At 38.9% G+C, this 19,270-nt stretch overlaps 1 protein-coding gene across 1 annotated transcript in view; it reads left to right on the forward strand.

Moving 5' to 3' along the window:
• The first annotated feature begins 1,734 nt into the window (after positions 1–1,734).
• The window catches only part of MORC1 (MORC family CW-type zinc finger 1), a 164,580-nt gene continuing 147,044 nt past the window's right edge, over positions 1,735–19,270 (forward strand). The window contains exons 1-5 of the mRNA XM_055128982.1: positions 1,735–1,799; positions 6,615–6,668; positions 11,777–11,811; positions 15,859–15,927; positions 18,613–18,703. Of these exons, the coding sequence (XP_054984957.1) occupies positions 1,735–1,799; positions 6,615–6,668; positions 11,777–11,811; positions 15,859–15,927; positions 18,613–18,703 (314 nt within the window). The remainder of the gene's footprint in view (positions 1,800–6,614; positions 6,669–11,776; positions 11,812–15,858; positions 15,928–18,612; positions 18,704–19,270) is intronic.

Below are 19,270 nucleotides of genomic sequence, written 5' to 3' on the forward strand. Positions count from 1 at the left end.
ATGGGGAAAGGTAAAAGAATTTTGCTAAATTGTGTGCAATTACTTTCGGGCCTCTCCAGCCTCATCTAACAGATCTCCTGCATGCCTGTCACCAGGGTGACTAGTGACGTCTAGTACTTTGGGATTGGCCATTTAGTGCAGGAGGGTTCTGGGAGGGTTATGGAAAGGGTACTTCTGTGATAATCACGTCCTTCCCTCTGGTAGAAATTAGATATTATAGCCTTTACTAATTACAGGCTAGTGGCTTCTGTGCCCTCCCAATAGTAAATTGCTTGGAGAAGGCAGCTGGAAATTGGGGTAGTAAAATAAATCCAGAAGAGGCCTATCAAGCTTTTCTTACCCATAAAATGGAAGTAAACTATCTTATTTATAAAATTCTATGGAAGGAGAAATTGGAAAGCAGTTCAATTTCTTAGTAAAGAGAATTCTGCTCTCAAAACATCCCATATCAGCCGCTAGTAAGACAAACATGCAATCAGGAAAATTACTTGAAATGTTTATGTTTACTTTTAGTTTTCAAATTAAAGTTAGAGCATCATGTTCCTTTGGCTTGCTTTTCATATTCTTTTTTCCTCTCTTGATTATTTTAAATGTAGTTGCTAAAAAACTTTAATAGCAGAATGACTATCCCAAAACTGTTTTTTTACTTTTCCGAAGATTTCTATTCCTTTAAGATACCCAGAAATCATAATACATCTAATTCAAGTTCTTTTTTGAATAGATGTTTATTTCTGATTTTAGAACTGCATTGTTATGTAGAATATATGCTGAGTACTGTCTTTGTTTGTGAGTCATATAGTTCTGATGAAACCAGAGTTTGGAATTTCTTAAAGGTTTACTAGGTCAACTAGTTTTCTTCTCAATCAGGCTCTTCCCATACAACATCTTGGCAAATTCTGTTTTTCTTGGATTTGGATGATTTTGGTACTCAGTGATTTGGGATTAGCACCATTTGGGTAGCTATTGTGTTCAATCCTCTCATATTATTTATCTTCAACCCTCTTCTCTCTATTTTTCACTTGCATTCTTTAGTCTTTTGGAAAATACAGAACATCTATTCCTTCAGTCAGGCTCCGGCATCAGTTGAATATCATCTGCCAGATGAAAAAAGTTCTCAAATATCCATTTCACAGCAAACTCCAAAATCTATCTGGTTGCCGTTAGTTTTCTTTCCTTTCTCTTTCTTATTTTGATTAATTTAATAAACACCAGAAATATCGTGTTTATTTGGTGCTGAGTGAAAAAAAAAAAAAAAGGAACTATTTATTTAGCCTCCCTACACCTCTTGACTTACCAGCCCAAGATTCTTCGTTGTGTGTGTGTTGGGGGGTAGGGGGGAGGGCGGAAGTGGGTAGCAGGGGGGCACAGTGGCGGGCTTGGGGGACCTTATGGGATGCCAGGGATCAAACCCGGGTTGGCCGTATGCAAGGCAAACGCCCTGCCCAATGCATTATTGTTTTGACTCCAAGGAAATGAACTTAATTCTCTACTTGGGTGAGGAGTGTGGCTGCAGAGTTCTCAGCTAGTGGCTCCAAGACTCAATTGACACCTTGGAGGGGACGGCCTAGGGTGAGCTTCTCGAGAAGGCCGCCAGGGGGAGCACGTACTATGTGTGAACCGGGACTGCGCACGGGCGTGGGCGGGCGCTGGGGCGGGGGCGTCCCAGGGGTGAACAGCTGCGCGGTGGGACGTCGCCGACGTGTTCCCGGGGTCACACGGTTCTCCTAGGCGGACATGGGCGACAAGTATGCATCTCTGCAGCGGGCCCAGCTGCATCTGGATTTCATCCACGCCAATTCGTGAGTGTATCTGTAGAAAGCAAATGGGGCAGGGTCTTCACATATAGAGAGTTTTCTAGAGAAATTAAAGTTTTTAACAGCTCGGGATCTTCGATTTATAGAAATATTTTAAATTGAGGGCCAGAGAGTACAGCGGGTTAGGAGTTTGCTTTGCCCACGGGAGTAATTCCTGAGTACAGAGTCAGGAGTAAGCCCTGAGAGCAGCCAGGTGTGGTTTAAAAAAATTAATAAATTGTAGATGCCCTTTGAAAAGAATGAGAAAATTGCTCCTGGTAGATATTCTGGACCAGACTAAACCGTTTGTGCTCTTCAATTACAGCAAGTGGTAGAGTGGTAGGAAGGCCCACATTTAGCAAAAACAATTTCATCGTAGATTAGCTGGAGGCTCTCTAGCGAATTTGCTATCCCCAGTGAGTTCTCAGTCCCCCTACTGACAGCGTAATTTTTATCTATTGAAGCCAACCTCTTGGAACTCCTGAGTAGTTTCAGAATTGCGAATTCTCTGAAGATCAGAACCTTACATTTTAGTTATTACTAAGGCACTCTTCTCGGTTGGGTCCAGATCCCTCCTGTCCACTCAAAAGGTGATTCAGATACTCCGGTGACAAAGGCATTCTGTTCCTTCCGTCATTCCCAGCACAGAGTACTGTGTTATTGACACTAGTGTGTTGACTTTTTGGAATCTTTTGGAATCTGGATTTATTGAAAGAAATGATTGAAATAAAAGGGGAGCTTCAGGTTGGAAATCATGGTAACAGAAGAGTGAAGAGTAAAAATAAAATAAAGTCAGGGAAAGCCAGCCTGGCGTATGCAGTGTAATTTTTAACAGAAAACAGAACAAAACAGACGCTACTCAACGGATTCTTTGTTTTTGTCTTTCTGCATGGCCAATCATTTCAAATTGGAAATATGGGACAAGGTAGTTCAAAGTTAACTGAGGTCAAAGACAAAAACCAAACAAACAAACATGTTTTAAGTGAGCTTAAGTAAAACTACAAGCACATTGCTGGCAGGACCATGGGTTTTTATCTCTGGAAACTTTCAGAACCTGATTTTGTAGTTTCTGCTGTGAAACACTCCTTCCCATCCTCCCCCACCTCTCCACACACACACCCTCAGTGTTCTCAGCCCATCACCCATGGATGGTGTGGTAACTCAGTAATGAAAATGATTGTAGCATGAAGCAACAACGGTAAAAGATACAATTTTTCCTCTCCCCATCACCCCCCCCCCAAGCCGCCAAATTCGCCACTTACTATCCTCCCAGTCCTGTAGATTTCCATTGAGAGTTCCCTCAGTGAAAACAGGATTAATTTGTATCTCCTTTTACTTCACATCACATTCAATCTATCATCAAGTCTTCTTAATAATAACTTTTATTGTGTCTTAAATATCCCCCATTTCTCTCCCTCTCCAATTTCACTGACTTCAGTTCAAACCACTGACGTTTTCCCTTCTTCCACGTTGCCTCTAAATTGTCTTTCCTGCTAGACAGTAGTGTTACCCTATGATCCATTTTCCTGAAAGCTGACAGGATGAACATTTCAAAAAGTAAACCAAGTAAAGTCCCCAATCTATTTTTTAATATAAGCTATTTTCACGGATGTATGGCGATACTTCCTTTTGGTTTTCATTTATAATTTTTACTAATGATTGATATTGAGCTATTTTTTAATGTGTCTGTGGATCATCTCTGATTCTTCTCTGGAGGAGTATCTGCTCAATTCCATTGCTCATTTGCAAATTTTGTTAAATTTTGGAGATCTTTGTAACTTTGGACATTGATCTTTTGTCAAATGTATGATGTGCAAATGTCTTCTCCCAACTGTTTGTCTCAGATTTTTTGTGTATGTTTCTTTTACTGAGTGCAGCTTTTTAATTTGATGCCATATCATTTGTTTATTCTTTTTTTTTTAATTTTTTATTGAGTCACCATGTGGAAAGTTACAAAGTTTTCAGGTTTAAATCTCAGTTATATAATGCTCGAATACCCATCCCTTCACCAGTGCTCATATTCCATCATTTGTTTATTCTTGGTATTGTTTTCCTTGATACTGGAGTTGTGTCTCCAAATACATCTGTCCTGTTGAGATCCTGGAGAGAATCATCTCTTTTTTTTTTCTTCTGTATTTTATGGTTTCGGGTGTATGAAGCAAATCTTTAGTCCATCTTGAGTTAGTTTTATGTGTATGATGTCAGTAGTGTTCTAGCTTTTTTGGTTTTCTTTAGTTTTTATTTATTATTGTTATTGGCTTATGGCTTTCCAGTTTTCCCAGCACTATTTCTTAGAGATTTTCCTTTCCATTGTGTGGTCTTGGTTCCTTTATCATAGAGTATATATATATATAGGTATGTGGATTTGTTGCTGTGCCATTTATTCTATCCCTTTGTTATATTGGGAAAGAATATCCCTTTTTTTGTTATTGTTCTTGTGCCATATCTTTTTTTTTCATGATGATAGTTCATAATATTGTTTGAAGTGAGTGAGTACAATGTCTTCTTTTCTCTCAATTGTTTCCGCCATTTGGTTTCTTGTGATTCACAAATTTTAGAATTGTTTGTTTCAGTCCTTGCTTTTTTTCATTCCTTTAGGGATTGCACTGAATGTGTATATTACTTTTGGTCACATGACCTACTTTTGATTTTATTTGTTTTGGGGGAAGAGTGTGCACATCTGGCTGTGCTTGGGGCTTACTCCTGACTCTGTGCTCAAGAATCACTCCTGGTAGTGTGCAGATGATCCTATTGTTGCTGGGAATGTGGGGTTGTCCACAAGCAAGACAAATTACATCTTAACTCTTGTATTATCTCTACAGCTTCCTACTTTATATTTTAGCGATAACACAGCGGGTAGGGTGTTTGCCTAGCACACGGCCGACCTGGGTTTGATTCCTCCGTCTCTCTTGGAGAGCCCAGCAAGTTACCGAGAGTGTCTCGACCCCACAGCAGAGCCTGGCAAGCTCCCCGTGGCTATTTAATATGCCAGAAACAGTAACAATAAGTCTCACAATGGAGATGTTACTGGTGCCCGCTTGAGCAAATCGATGAACAATGGGATGACATGATCTATTGACAGTGATTGAGATAATTTTGATTTGAGACTACTTTTTTTATAAATAGAATTTAGTATTTAGTACTGATTTCACAATAAAAAATTTGGAAGCTAACTTGTAGTCTACTCATCCTTAAGTAATTGAAGTTTAAAATCCCAAATAAATTTTTTAAAATAATGCAATAATTGTATAACATTATTTAATTTTATAACAAAGCTAACATAATGTAATAAGATAAATGTATTTTAAAAGATAAAATTTAAGTTAACATGTTGTCCTATGGCCTAAGGTATCTAAAGTCTGTGAGACATTATAGATGATCTTTCTTTATGTATGAATGAGCAGATGTTTTGGGTTTTTTTGATAAATGGGTCTCTTGCTTCTGCTACCTATTTACTAAATCTAAAAGGAAATTTGCATACTGAATCTTCCCTTAATGCTGTGATAATATTGCTTACTAAAATATTCACATCAGGAAATGAAAAGCAGGCATGACACCCTGAAGGCAGCCTAATGTCATCAACATTTAGTGTTATAAAGAGTGATGTATTCTAGTTGACTCTGAGCCAGGCTACAGGACAAAGTGACTGTAGGTAATCCAGGAAGTTATTGAAGTAGTAGATTTTCACTCCACAGAAAAACATAGATTAGAGGTACAAATCAGGAACCCTTGACAGTTCCTCTAGTTAGATATTATGGCCTTCTTTTTTCTGTATGCATACTGAGGATAGAATCCAAGGTCTCACAACATACAAAACATGTGCCCTACATTGAGCTACATCCCAAACTGCCAGGACCAGAATGTTCATAAAAATTTTCAGAAATAGAGTCAAATGATATTACAGTGGGTAGGGCATTTGCCTTGCATGTGGCCCATCCAGATTCGGTCTGTGGCATCTCATATGATCCGCAAGCACTACCAGGAGTGATATCTGAATGCAGAGCCAGGAGGAAGCGCTGAACACTGTCAGGTCTGGCCTAAAAACCAAAAAAAAAAAAAAAAAGAATTATTTTTTCAGGAACAATTTGGACTTAAATATTAATGAAAAATTTGCTATAAGCATTTGAATAAATGCTTATAAAGCAATTTTAAAGAATTTAAATGATCTCTAAGTGAAAAAAGGCCCTCAAAGTCTGTCTTATTAATAGCCGGGTGTTTTGGCAATGTTGTTCTTAGTCTTGGTTTTGTAATGGAATGCTTCTACTTCACTACTTCAGATTCTTAACTGTTCTGCGATAACAAGGATTACTCCTGGTGGGCTTGGAGGGGGCATATGGGGAGCTGGAAATCAAACATGGGTCAGAAGTCTGTGAGATAAGCATCTTACCCACTATACTATCTCTCCGGCCCAGACTAGAATATTTTAAACATTGTTTTAGTTGTAAGCACTATTTCAGCTGTTTGCTTTCCAAACGGACTGGAGCAATAGGATAGCGGGTCAGGCCTTTGCCTTGAATGAGGCCAACCCCGGTTCGATTCCTTAGTCTGGCAAACTACTGAAAGTATCTCCCGCAAGACTGAGCTTGGCAAGCTACCCGTAGTGTATTTGATATGCCAAAAACAGTAACAAAAAGTCTCACAATGGAGACATTACTGGTGCCTGCTCCAGCAAATCGATGAACAACGGGACGACTATTTCTAGAATAACCATTTATTGATTATATGTCTAGAACTGGAGAAATTTTGTATGCAATTGTCTCACCCTTTAACACTGTTTACAAAGTTCATTTAGCTTTCTGTTTTCTCTCTTTTTTTTATTAGAACTACTCATAGTTTTCTTTTTGGAGCACTGGCTGAGTTGCTGGACAATGCAAGGTAAGGCTTATCTCTGAAGAAAGTTTACGGCAATAACTTTACATGTACAAATAAGAACTAGGTACATTTAATATTAAAAAAGTTCATGTCACATTTACCCACATCCTCCATCTAAAATGTTTTCTGGCTTGATTTTCTATAAAATCAAGAGATGAAAAAAGAACAGTTAGAAGAAGATTATTCGTCTTCATTTTGTATTTATGGCCAAACTTGAAGTGCAAGTAAATTGGACCTCTGCTTTGTTTTAATAAACATGTGCATGAATTGCAGACTTTTTTTTTTTTTTTTTTTTTTTTTTTTGCTTTTTGGGTCACACCCAGCAATGCACAGGGGTTACTCCTGGTTCTACACTCAGGAATTACCCCTGGCGGTGCTCAGGGGACCATATGGGATGCTGGGATTCGAACCTGGGTCAGCCTGGGTTGGCCGCGTGCAAGGCAAGCGCCCTACCCGCTGTGCTATTGCTCCAGCCCCTGAATTGCAGACTTTTATATGGATTTTTAGATTACTCCATCTTTGCAAAAATTGAAGTAGAATTTTTACTACAGATGATAAAATTAATGTACAGAGGTATTAGATCATAGATTCAAGGTCATGGAGTTAATACTTGGCAGAACTAGAATTTAAATTTGGTCTGTCTGGCTCTAGAATGGACCTACTCCATTATGTCGTCTCTGTCAAGAATATTAATATTTAAGGAACATTTTAGCAATTTAAGTTGCACTCAATGATTTATTCAAGGAGACTGGTGAGTAAGTCAGCTTTTTCAAGATAATTTGAGATGGGTTAATTTCTTTCTTTTTTCTTTTCTTTTTTTTTCCACTTTTTGGGTCACACCTGGCGAAGCACAGGGGTTACTCCTGGCTCTGCACTCAGGAATCACCCCTGGCAGTACTCAGGGGACCATATGGGATGCTGGGAACTGAAGTCGGGTTGACCCTGTGCAAGGCAAATGCCCTACCTGCTGTGCTATTGCTCCAGCCCCAGGGCTAATTTATTTTTATATATATTGGAATATATAAAAAGGAATATATGTATTTTCCTATTACAGAAGATTTTAGCTACCTTTTGTACAGAAAGCAAAGTCAGAAGGAGTTTGTGGTTATTAGGTCAGGAATCTCAGTAGGAAAGCCCAGATTCCCAATTGTGGTCTATAACTATTTTTCAGTTTTTTACTTTGTCCCATTTTGAAATGGGATGACAGTATATCATTAGTTAATTAGCCATTAAGAACTTCTTGTATAGTAATGATGTTCAACACTACGTAAAAGTCACCTGCTCCTTCTTCTATGATATTCCTTTACTGAAGAGCTAAAAGAATCATGCCACCAAGAAATGGAGGGAAGAGAAGTAAAGGAAGAAAGTTGATTGATCAGAAGAAGCACAAAGTCAGCTCAGAAGGAGCTAAAAGAGATAGGGTCAAGGAAATGATTCATGGATCCTCTGAACATCTATATTTCAGCAACTTGACATTTGTAACTCTGAATGAAAACATTTGTCTATTTTGTCTACTGTCTTTTCTTCTCCAAAGTTAGAGGTCTTTTCCGAATACAATAGCTATTTAGAAAGAAATTACTTTTTCTGAAGTACAAAGCTCATTATAAAAATGCCATAAATTGCTATAAAGGTGAATAGTTGTTCTGTTTCTTTTTTTTTTTTCTTTTTTGGGTCACACCCGGCGATGCACAGGGGTCACTCCTGGCTCTGCACTCAGGAATCACCCCTGGCGGTGCTCAGGGGACCATATGGGATGCTGGGATTCGAACCCGGGTCGGCCGCGTGCAAGGCAAACGCCCTACCCGCTGTGCTATCGCTCCAGCCCCTGTTCTGTTTCTTATCCCGGTGAATTCTGTATGAAGAAACTGTGTGAAAACTGTTTCAGTACAGTGACATTTATTGCTGCTATACATATGATAATTTGTATAATGTATAACTGTAAAAAACTAAGGCGAGCCGAACGGGCGTGTGCACTCGCGGGCTCTCCGGGAAGCTCTGTCTCACCGCCCGAGTTCGGTGCTCCGGAACCACTGTGTGTGCTGTCGGTCAAGGGCAGGCGACGAAAGAAGAAGGCCAAACTGGTTGTGATCAGTTTATTTCGTTCTCTCTCTGTTTCTTCTGAGTCTGGGAATTCTCTCTGGATCTTCTTCTATCTCCTTCTTCTCTCTCCCCTGTCTTCTTCTGTCCCTTCTCTGCCCCCCAGTCTCAGTTTATATAGCAAATTACATAGGGCAGTAGCACAAAGGTGGGTTTAACATCAACAAATCAACAAAGAAGGGTAAGACCATTTCTTGAGGAGATTAACAAAATCTCATCTAAGGAAATCTCATCTAAGGAGATCCACTCAAGGGTGTGATTCCAAACAAGGGTGTGTTAGGGTGTGAGCTAGTAATCTGCTTAAATAGTTATAGTAAATCTATTTCTAATATTTCTAGCAATGTCATTCTGTATGAGCACAGTAAGAGATATAAAGTTTGGTTCATCCTGAGGACATCTCACTATACAGTCCTCAGGCCAAGTTAATCTTCCTAACCCCAGCAGGGTCTTAGTCTTTTGGATCATGACAGCATTTGTCTATGATCAAGCTCTTAACTTATAGTTATGAATTAGGCACTTTGACCAGGCCCATCTCGATGCCAGGGTAGCACATAACTTACTGCTTGCCCTGGATCCATCCTGTCCCTCGATGTGACCCTGCTTTTGGGGTGCTAGGAACTGAGAGCAACTGAGGCTTAAGTCGAGAAAGCAGATACCCAGGAATGAATAATATTCGAAGCCAATTAAATCCCAAGTTACAAAAGCATAATATTGTCTTCTTGTGTCCATACAGAAAGGCCATTGCTTTAAGGTAAACTATGCAAAAGGCACTAACTTACAATACAAGTCCAGGATCCTTAAAAGAATCTAATCTTACAGAATCTGATTAGGAAAAGGTGTTTAACTGGTTGGGAAGGAGGATGCAGAGAAGAGTTTACAGATAAACAAAGGAATGGGAGTGTCTCCAGAGCACTTAAACCTAAACTCCTTGTGGCAAGGGAGGAGGGACAAACCAATGTTATCCTACAATAACTGTATAAGGAAATAATGATCCGTCAGTGTCATGGGACTGTTTTAAACATGGAGGAAAGTCGCATTAATATTTCATTCAGTACTTTGTTGACACACAGAAAATGCTCAAAAAATGGCCCTGGTAACCAGAATCCCATAGAGGAGGAACGTTGATGCAGCACTGAGGCAGAGAGGAACAAGTGGACCGACTTGAAATGACGCTTGTGGCGCAACTACAATGTACTTTATTAGACTTATGTGGGAGTAGGAGAGACTCAGGTTTCTGCAGCAGAGACTCACTAGGTTTTAAAATTTTTTATTCTTCATTCTGTACTTCCTCTTAGACTCTCACCTTTCCTCAGCATTCTTTCCGTATCAGCTGAGATCTCATCATTTTGCTCCTTTTTACACTCTTGATATTGAAGCTAAGATATGATTCTTGCTCTTTTCCTTTTGAATTTTTTTTGTTCTTTTTGGGTCACACCCAGCTATGCACAGGGGTTACTCCTGGCTCTGCTCTCAGGAATTACTAGTGGTGGTGCTCAGGGGACCATGTGGGATGCTGGGAATCGAACCCGGGTCAGCTGCATGCAAAGCAAACGCCCTACCTGCTGTGTTATCACTCCAGCTCTGGACTTTTTCTTAACATGATTTTAATGAAATCTTTTAAAATGCATGTAAACAAATCATATCTGTGAATTATAGAGAACTGAGAAAAAATTAAAACTCATAAGCGCAAATGAAGTGAAACCTATCACGTATAAGGGTGGGGACTAGGGAGGTGGGAGGGGCGGCAGATAGACTGGGGGGGTTGGGAATGTAAGATGGGCACTGGTGAAGGAAGGGGTATTTGAATATTGTATAACTGACATAATCCTGAGAACTTTGTAACCCTCCACTTGGTGATTCAATAAAAAAAAAAAAAAAAAAAATTAAAACTCACCAGCAATCTCATTCCATAGAAGTGGAGATCAGAATACTGTGTAAAGGTCAAGATACTGAATAGTTTTATCTTTGAAGGCCACGTTTTCTCTGTTGAAACATTCAGTTTTGTTATTGTAGAATGAAGGCAGCACAGACATTATGAATGGACATAATTGTATTTCAGTGAAAGTTAATTCACAAACCTGCTGGTAGAGGCCAAGGACATAGAACAAGGATATAGGTCAGGGATGCATGCGTTGGATAAGCAGAAATCAGTTTCATCCGCAGCCTTCTACGGCTCCCCAGCACTGTTGGGCGTGGTTCTGGACCCCCCTGGGTCTTTTCAGGGTGACCCAAGGTCTGAACAGCTCTCATCCTTGGTCTCTCACATTGAATCCTTTAGCCCAGTCCACCAAGTACTGCCAGGAGTGGCCCTTGGATCCTTTGAGCACTGCTATAGAGGCCTCCAAATAATCAAATAAATAATGATAACAAATAATTTGTAAGCCTGTATCCTAGGAAAAAACAGTTACTTTTGTTTTTCTTTTTGGGTCACACCCGGTGATGCACAGGGGTTACTCCTGGCTCTGCACTCAGGAATTACTCCTGGCGGTGCTTGGGGGACCATATGGTGTGCTGGAAATAAAACCCAGGTTGGCCGTGTGCAAGGCAAATGCCCTACTTGCTGTGCTATTGCTCCAGCCCCAACAGTTACTGTTTTGATTTCTTTCCTTAAAAATACATACATGAGAATCATAAATATTCTTTAAAATATGATAACATGGTACATACTATCTAGAAATTAGGGGTTTCCAGTCAGGTGTGGCTTTTTTTTTTTTATAAATCATGAATATCTTTTTATGATGTATGTCTTATTCTACATCTAATAAAAAAATCAGACATGTTTTGATGGCTTTTTGTGTAACTACACTAAGTCACATCAATTTGAGAGATCATTGGTCATGGTATATAAATGCAGAGGGAAACATCTTAGTAATTGTTTCTGAAGTAATTTAAATGAATTACTGTATTGTTTGCTACCTATCAATATGTTCTACCTCACATAAGCAATTCAGATTAGTGTAATTTCTTCAAACATAATTTCTTACTGAAGCAGTGATATGTTTTATTGTTTTCAGAGATGCAGGCGCTACAAGACTTGATGTGTTCTCAGGTGAGCAAGTTTGCTTTCTTATTCTCTCAGCTCTCATGGAAAAGCCTGTTGTTATTTTGCTTTTATTTTATTTCATAAAATCAAACCACTTTCTGCTGATTTTTAATGTAATCTAAGTGCTTTGTGAGTACAGTGACCCTATGGGAAGCCAGGTTATGCGAAGAACACTCCAAGGGTGAAATGGCTCACTTGTTGGAGGTCCCATTTGCAAAATTAGATCCTACAGGGTTCCTGAAAGCATCAGTGTTCGGAGTAGTCAATTCGTCTCCGATGAGAAAACAGTTTTACTTTTAAAAACATATTAACTTAATGGTTATTCATAATGAAGTATACATCATTCCCAACTTGCCACAGTTTTGAAATACATAAGTGGATGTGAGTATGAATGGTTGAGAGCTATAAAATTCAGACCAAATATATATTCTTTATCAACTGTCTTCTTTGTTCTTTCATTTTTATGCACCAACTATTTATTGCACATGTTAGCTCATTTTTATTAGAACATGATGCAAATGAAGTTGAGTCCTGTGATGTACTTCTGAAGTTAATGCGAATTAGAAAAATATTTACGATATGAAAATTGATCCCTATTCCTGATTCTATCAACTCCCCTGTAAATATTGACTATTGGTCTAGATGAGAGGATATGGGCCAAGAAGTCAATCTCTATCTGTATTTAAAAATAAATTTAAGTTCACTACAATGTCCAAATCATTTAATACCCTGTGCTAGGTAGATAATTATAATTAATGAGGGAACTACATGGTCATTTGGAGGTACATGAGGATCAAATAACTCATAGGCCACTCTTATTTCCCTCTCTTCTACTCACCCGGATCTTAAAAGTTTGAATAATACAACAAAGGAGTTAGTACTTATTACTGAAAATTTACTTAGCTAGAGAATCAGGCCAGTGTGAAGCAACATGTGTGTGTTCAAATCCCAGAATCAAGCATTCACCCACCTCAACAGAGCTGTTTCCCCCCAGAACTGGTTTCCCAGGGAGCAAATGATGCTTCTCTACAGACAGACTGCTCCTGAGAGATTGGGCAGCATCTGAATTGTGCCTCCCCAAATGACCAAGCAAATGAATGAATTTATTGGTATAAGAGAACAGTGAGGTCTGGAGCGATAGCACAGTGCTGACCCGGTTTGATTTCTCCGCCCCTCTTGGAGAGCCTGGCACGCTACCTCGAGTATCTTGCCCACATGGCAGAGCCTGGCAAGCTACCCATGGCATGTTCGATATGCCAAAAACAGTAACAAGAAGTCTCACAATGGTGACGTTACTGGTGCCCACTCAAGCAAATCAGTGAGCAATGGGATGACAGTGACAGTGACAGGAGAAAAGTGAGAATAGGGACTGAGAAAGGCTCTTTTACTGATAATGATTTCATACAGAAGAAAAGAATATGGTGGAGAAGTGGACTCCGCTTGCATATTCATTAGATAGAGAAAAGAAAAACTAAGCAAGTATCTCTTGCTTGAAAGAAACTGAAAGTATGGGAAAGCACAGAGCATAGGAGTTTCCTTTTAAAGAACAAGAATATAAAGTATGCAGAGGATTTTTGTCAGGTAACAAGTAGAATAAAAGGCTACAATAATAAAATGTTAAAACAATATGGGTGAGCACTTTAAATACTATATTGATTTTTATGCATAGAGAAGGCAGTGGGAGAATTTTGCGCAATACCATTAACATTAAAAATGTGATTTTTTTTTAAAAAGAAAGACATTCCATCAAGAACAATAGGATGGTCTAGAGACAGTGTGCAGAAATGTGAGAAAAGAGGAACAGGAGAGTGAATCTGTGGACATGACTAAAACAAGCCTTCATGTGACTTTGAAAGGGGAAGATGTTTTTAGAAATGGAGAGGGGAGACTAGATTCCATCTGCATCCCATTGAGAGCATGTTGACAATTTGAGAAGAATTATCTGGAATCATGGTGTACTAATAAATGTAACCGGAGTTCATGTTACGTTCTTTGGGGTTTGTGTCAGGAGGACAGCACCCAGGCATGCTAGAGCGTTCATTTCACCCACTTACACTAGCACTTGACATTTGTCACATAAAAATGAATCTGCATTTTGAATTGAGGGAATATGTGTTTTAGGTTACATGTGTTTTGTTAAAAAAAAAAAAAAATTTAGGGAAGACTGAGCAAAGAAAATCCCTGGGTGGTCAGAGATGCTGGATAATGACTTTGAGGTTGAGGCAAGCAAACCGGAAAGCCAGGTAGAGATAGAACCGGGACCGTTAGGTGATAGGAAAGGGCCAAAGGATTTATAGATATTGGGTGAATTAGAAGAGGGAGACTAGAAGCATAGGACCCTTGCTCATCATTAAAAATTAAGAATTTCATAAGTAGGTATTTTTAAAAGATATTTATACTTTATTTGAACAAAAGTAAATTGTTAAAATGTCAATTATAGTAGACCTATAAACATAAGCATTCACATAACAAATGTACTAAAAATGGATCATTAGGGCCAGCCAGAATCAGAAAATTAATGGTTACTTGAGGAAGAAGTAGGCTATGGGAGGGCACAGAGTTTGCTGAGGACACAAGGAAAGCATCTAGGATAAAGGATATGCTTACTTCCTTGACACATTCATTACCTTGATTTTAGTGATAGTTTTATAGATATGAACACAAGATAAATTTACCAGATTCTATACTTGAAACATTGGCGACTGAGAGAGAAAGAAAGAAAGGAGGGGAGAGGGAGAGAGGAAGGAGAGAGACAGACAGAGACACACACACACAGAGAGAGAGAGAGAGAGAGAGAGAGAGAGAGAGAGAGAGAGAGAGAGAGAGAGAGAGAGAGAGAGAGAGAGAGATGCCAGAACTCACAAACCCAATTATTAAAATTACTTTCAGAGTTAGACTGAAAACTGTAAATTAAAATTAATTTTAGTTACCCATCCATATATTTTTTTCATGGGCTGGAGCAATAGCATAGCGGGTAGGGCATTTGCCTTGCACACAGTCAACCCGGGTTTGATTCCTCCACCCCTCTCAGAGAGCCCGGCAACCTACTGAGAGGATCTCGCCCACACAGCAGAGCCTGGCAAGCTACCCGTGGCGTATTCAATATGCCAAAACCAGTAACAACAAGTCTCACAATGGAGACATTACTGGTGCCTGCTCAAACAACGGGATGACAGTGATACAGTGATCCATATTTTTAAAACAAGAGACTATATTGATAATTATATTTGATCGTTTATAATGATCAAATTGGTTCCAAATAAGCTTAGCTGTTTTCAAAAGCCGCACATATCTCCAGGATACAAATATGTGCCACTAAGTAGAAGCTCACAGAAATTGTTCGTATGGAGATTGACTACTTTGAAGGGAGCCTAAGGATTTCATCAGAGTGGCCTATGCTGATTTCAGAAACTTTGGTGAAAGAGCATAAACATTGATCAGTTTGATAGGGGGATGTTGGGATCACATCCCCATCTTAGGTTCCTGTCAAAAAAAAAACCCTGAAGTTTATTTATTTATTATTATTATTATTATTATTATTATTATTATTATTATTATTATTATTATTTTGCTTTTTTGGGTCATACCTGGTGATGCACAATGATTACTCCTGGCTCTGCACTCAGGAATTACTCCTGGCCATTGCTCAGGGAACCATATGGGATGCTGGGAGTCGAACCTGGGTTGGCAATGTGCAAGGCAAATGCCCTACCTGCTGTGCTATTGCTCCAGCCCCAATACCTGAAGTTTAAAGGGCCAGTCCACTTCCAGAACAGGGCTTGACATATAAAATATTATATTTTAGTATATTCTAGTGTATTCTTGTTTTATGTTCATCTAAAGCCTTCTGTGTTGCATGCTTATTTTTCCCGTATAGTTATTATTTTTTTTTTCTTTAAAACTGTAGCCAAGACTCCTTTCTGTGCTCCATTACCATGCCATAACTCTGTCACTTTCTGGCTGAGTTTGAGGAGAACAAATAACTCTATGAGCAACATGCCTTTCTGATGAACAAATTAAGCTCAATATTTATTAGTAATAACTGTTTTACAGTGGATAATGAAAAACTGCAGGGTGGATTCATGCTGTGCTTCCTGGATGATGGATGCGGTATGAGCCCTGGTAAGTTAATTATCTGGGTAACTAACTGGCTGTTAGAGAAAATAGTCTGGAAATCCATAAAATAAATATAAATAAATTGAGTTCTCTATGCCAAAACAGGGATGGCGCTATTAAGGAAAATAAAACCCAGATTTAACGTATTGCTCTACTTTTCATACTGAAATAATCTGACAAGTGAAGTCATTGCAACTGTCTATACCAAGCTAAGAAGTTAATTTAAGGAAATATTGCCATAAAAGTGAAAGACAGAGGGATTTATTACTTGCAAGATAAAGAAGAATCTGGGAAGAAATAGTTACTGGCGAACTCCAGATTATTTTTAGATCGCCCTTTAGGTATTGTTTGCAAGAACTCGGAAAGAATTTCCAGTGCCTTTAGGCTATTTTTAATTTTTTGCTTAGCCTCGAGGCAGAGGTCACCCATTCTGGTTTCTAACAATTTCTGGGCCGGCTTTTTTTTTTTTTCTCTCTGTGGGACCAAAGGTCTAGAGGCTTCACTTGGATGTTCCCTTCATATTGAATATATCAACAATGCATTACATGACTCTGCTTTGTATTTTTAGGGCTGGCAAAAGCCAGTATGTACTAGGTACCCAATGCCCGTTTGCGGCAGATTTGAATTGCTATTCACTTTGAAAAGAACTTTGAAGTTATTTGGAAAAGTTTATCCCAGCATGCTTATGACACCTGCCTATGTCCCACAAGCCAGGGATCCTGATCACTGGGTCTTGAAAAATGGTAATATGGAAGTCAGTTCCATGTCAGAGAAAAGACCAGCAGTGCTGATAGAAACTAAAATGCAAAAGGCGAGCAATTATCTTCTTTCAAGTTTCTGAAGTCCCCCTCTTTGGTCTGAATAATCAAAGACTATTGATTGGCAAAAATTATTAGATGTTCAAACATGCCACTCAGTTCTTGCTCTATTTGGAATTGTTGATATTTCTGGGTCATTTTGATGATAAGTATTGTTGCTTCCTTAGTGTTTAAATCAGAGAATGATCTGTGAGGAAAAGCACACTGAAAAAAGAGCTTTATTTTCACATCGAGACTGTTAAATTCATTCTCCCTAAGCCTTTAAATGAAAGATTATGTGTCACACTCTAAGGCACTTTCTTTAAAAAAGTAACTCCTTTAGTGGTATAGCTAAATATCCAAATTACAGAGCCAGCAACACTGAAAACAAGAGGTCCAAACTTCAACAAAAAAACTTTAGAAAGTACCTGTTAAAGTGACAGGCTGTGTGTGTGTGTGTGTGTGTGTGTGTGTGTGTGTGTGTGTGTGTGAGGTGTGTTTGTGTGTGGGGGGCAAAGTGAGAGAAACCTGGGAACCCTTGTAAAGGAATGAAGATATCAGTGGTAAGACTGGTGCTGGAACACAGTATGTCTAAAACCTGACTATGAATAATCAGGTTTTAATGAAATTTTAAAACCTGGGGATTTAGCGAAATTTTAAAAAAAATAACACCTTTTATTTGAGTCTTTGAATAAAATGACAAATATTCAGATCTTCAGAAGAAACTTGAATTCTTTTCAAAATAATAATATTTAAGAAAAACCTAAAGTGAGGGAGATAACTCCAATGACTAATGCCTGGTTCCAATCCCACCACCTTCTCAACTTCTCTACCTCTCAGCCCCTCAGGGAGCAACCCCCAAGTACCAAGCAAAGAGTAGCCAATGAGCACTGCTGGACACCCCCCTCACTAAATGAAACAAAGAATCAAGCCCTACCAGGTTGAGATCTGTTATTTAATTTTGTAGTAGAGGAATACTGGCACTTTAGTGGTGGTTGTGTTGTGTTAACATGAAATTTGAAGAGGTGTGAAAATCTCTCCCCAGAAACACAATATTCAGTTGTGTAAATGAATGCTACTTGAGCTGGAAAAAAATTACAGAAAATCGATCGGAAATTAATAGTTATAATGAAGAGTTTATCTCATGTCTGGAATGGAATTTTCTGTCTTTGTTTCCAAAGTGCTTTCAGGAACTGAGGACTGGGGACCAAATAAAACACATGATGTTCCCACTGATTTATTTTGGGGTCCACACCCAGCTATGCTCATGGCTTTGCCTGGCTTTGCACTCAAGCATCACTTCTGGCAGGGTCCTGGGAATCATGTGGTGTGCCTTGAATCAAACTAGGTTGGGCTGTATACACGCCAAGTTCCCTACCCACAGAACTCTTTCTGCCAGCAATGTTTCCATTCTTAACTAAGCCAAAGAAAACTTCTTATCAAGGGCTTTGTATTTCATTCAGGGTTTTTCAAAATCATTATCTAATCCATTTCATTTATCTCCTCAATACCTCTAATATAGTTTACTCTTGGAGATAAGAAAAGTAAACTCAAGAGGCTTTTTTTAATTGGGGGATTTTGTGGGGGGGGGGTTGGGCGGTGGAGCACATCAGTAGTGCCTGAGACTTATTCCTGGTTCTGTGTTCAGAGGTAATAAGCACCTTAACCTTTCCACTCCCTCTCTGGTACCAGGCTCAAGGGTTTTAAACTCTGCTTACTCAAGGTCACTTGTCTAGGTCAGTTTGACCTACTTTGTATAATATTATTAAGATCCTGGTCACATATTATGGTGTTCAATAAGAATTCTTGTTTTAGGTCTCACCAAGAGGTAGGAACTTTTCCCAGTGTTACAGACTCATAATTCCTAATTTATAAGTGCATCTTTCATTTATAGAGGAAGCTACAGATATAATTTATTTTGGAACATCCAAGAAACGGCTGTCAACCCTGAAGTTTATTGGACAGTATGGCAATGGACTTAAAAGGTGAGAAAAAAATCTTACTTCAAAGTATGTGTTATTAATATTGGGATTCCATTAAAAGATAATGCTCTATGAGGAATACATGTTTGGAAGCCAAAAAAGTATAACTTTGGGAGTAGTGCCTTGATTTGAAATTTCCATACCCATACCTGACTTCAATCACTACAGAAACTTTTAATTTATTCTCAAATGTGGGATGAATTGTCTCTCAGAAATTGCTGAGGCAGCATCCCTGACTTTAGAGAGCTTCATTACATCCTTATGTTCAGATGCTTCTCAAAGGATATTTTAGTGTAAATTTTATATATTCTGCAATTTGTTTTATTACTCTGCCAAAATGAAATGTAAAGCTACCGGAGTATTGTCACCTGAGTGACACCTGTCTGGGACAGATGAGTTTCTTTCTTGAGCTCTGCACAGCACTCTTATCTCCAGCTGCCTATCTCAAAAAAGAATGTAGGTCTGGACTAAATCAAATCCATTTGGTCAACTCTTTTTGCTTTTTTTTTTTTTTTTTTGGCTATACCTGGTGGGTCTCAGGACTTATTCCTGGCTCTGTGTTCAAGTCCT

Source organism: Sorex araneus, chromosome 2 (genome assembly GCF_027595985.1).
Source record: "Sorex araneus isolate mSorAra2 chromosome 2, mSorAra2.pri, whole genome shotgun sequence".
NCBI lineage: Eukaryota > Metazoa > Chordata > Mammalia > Eulipotyphla > Soricidae > Sorex > Sorex araneus.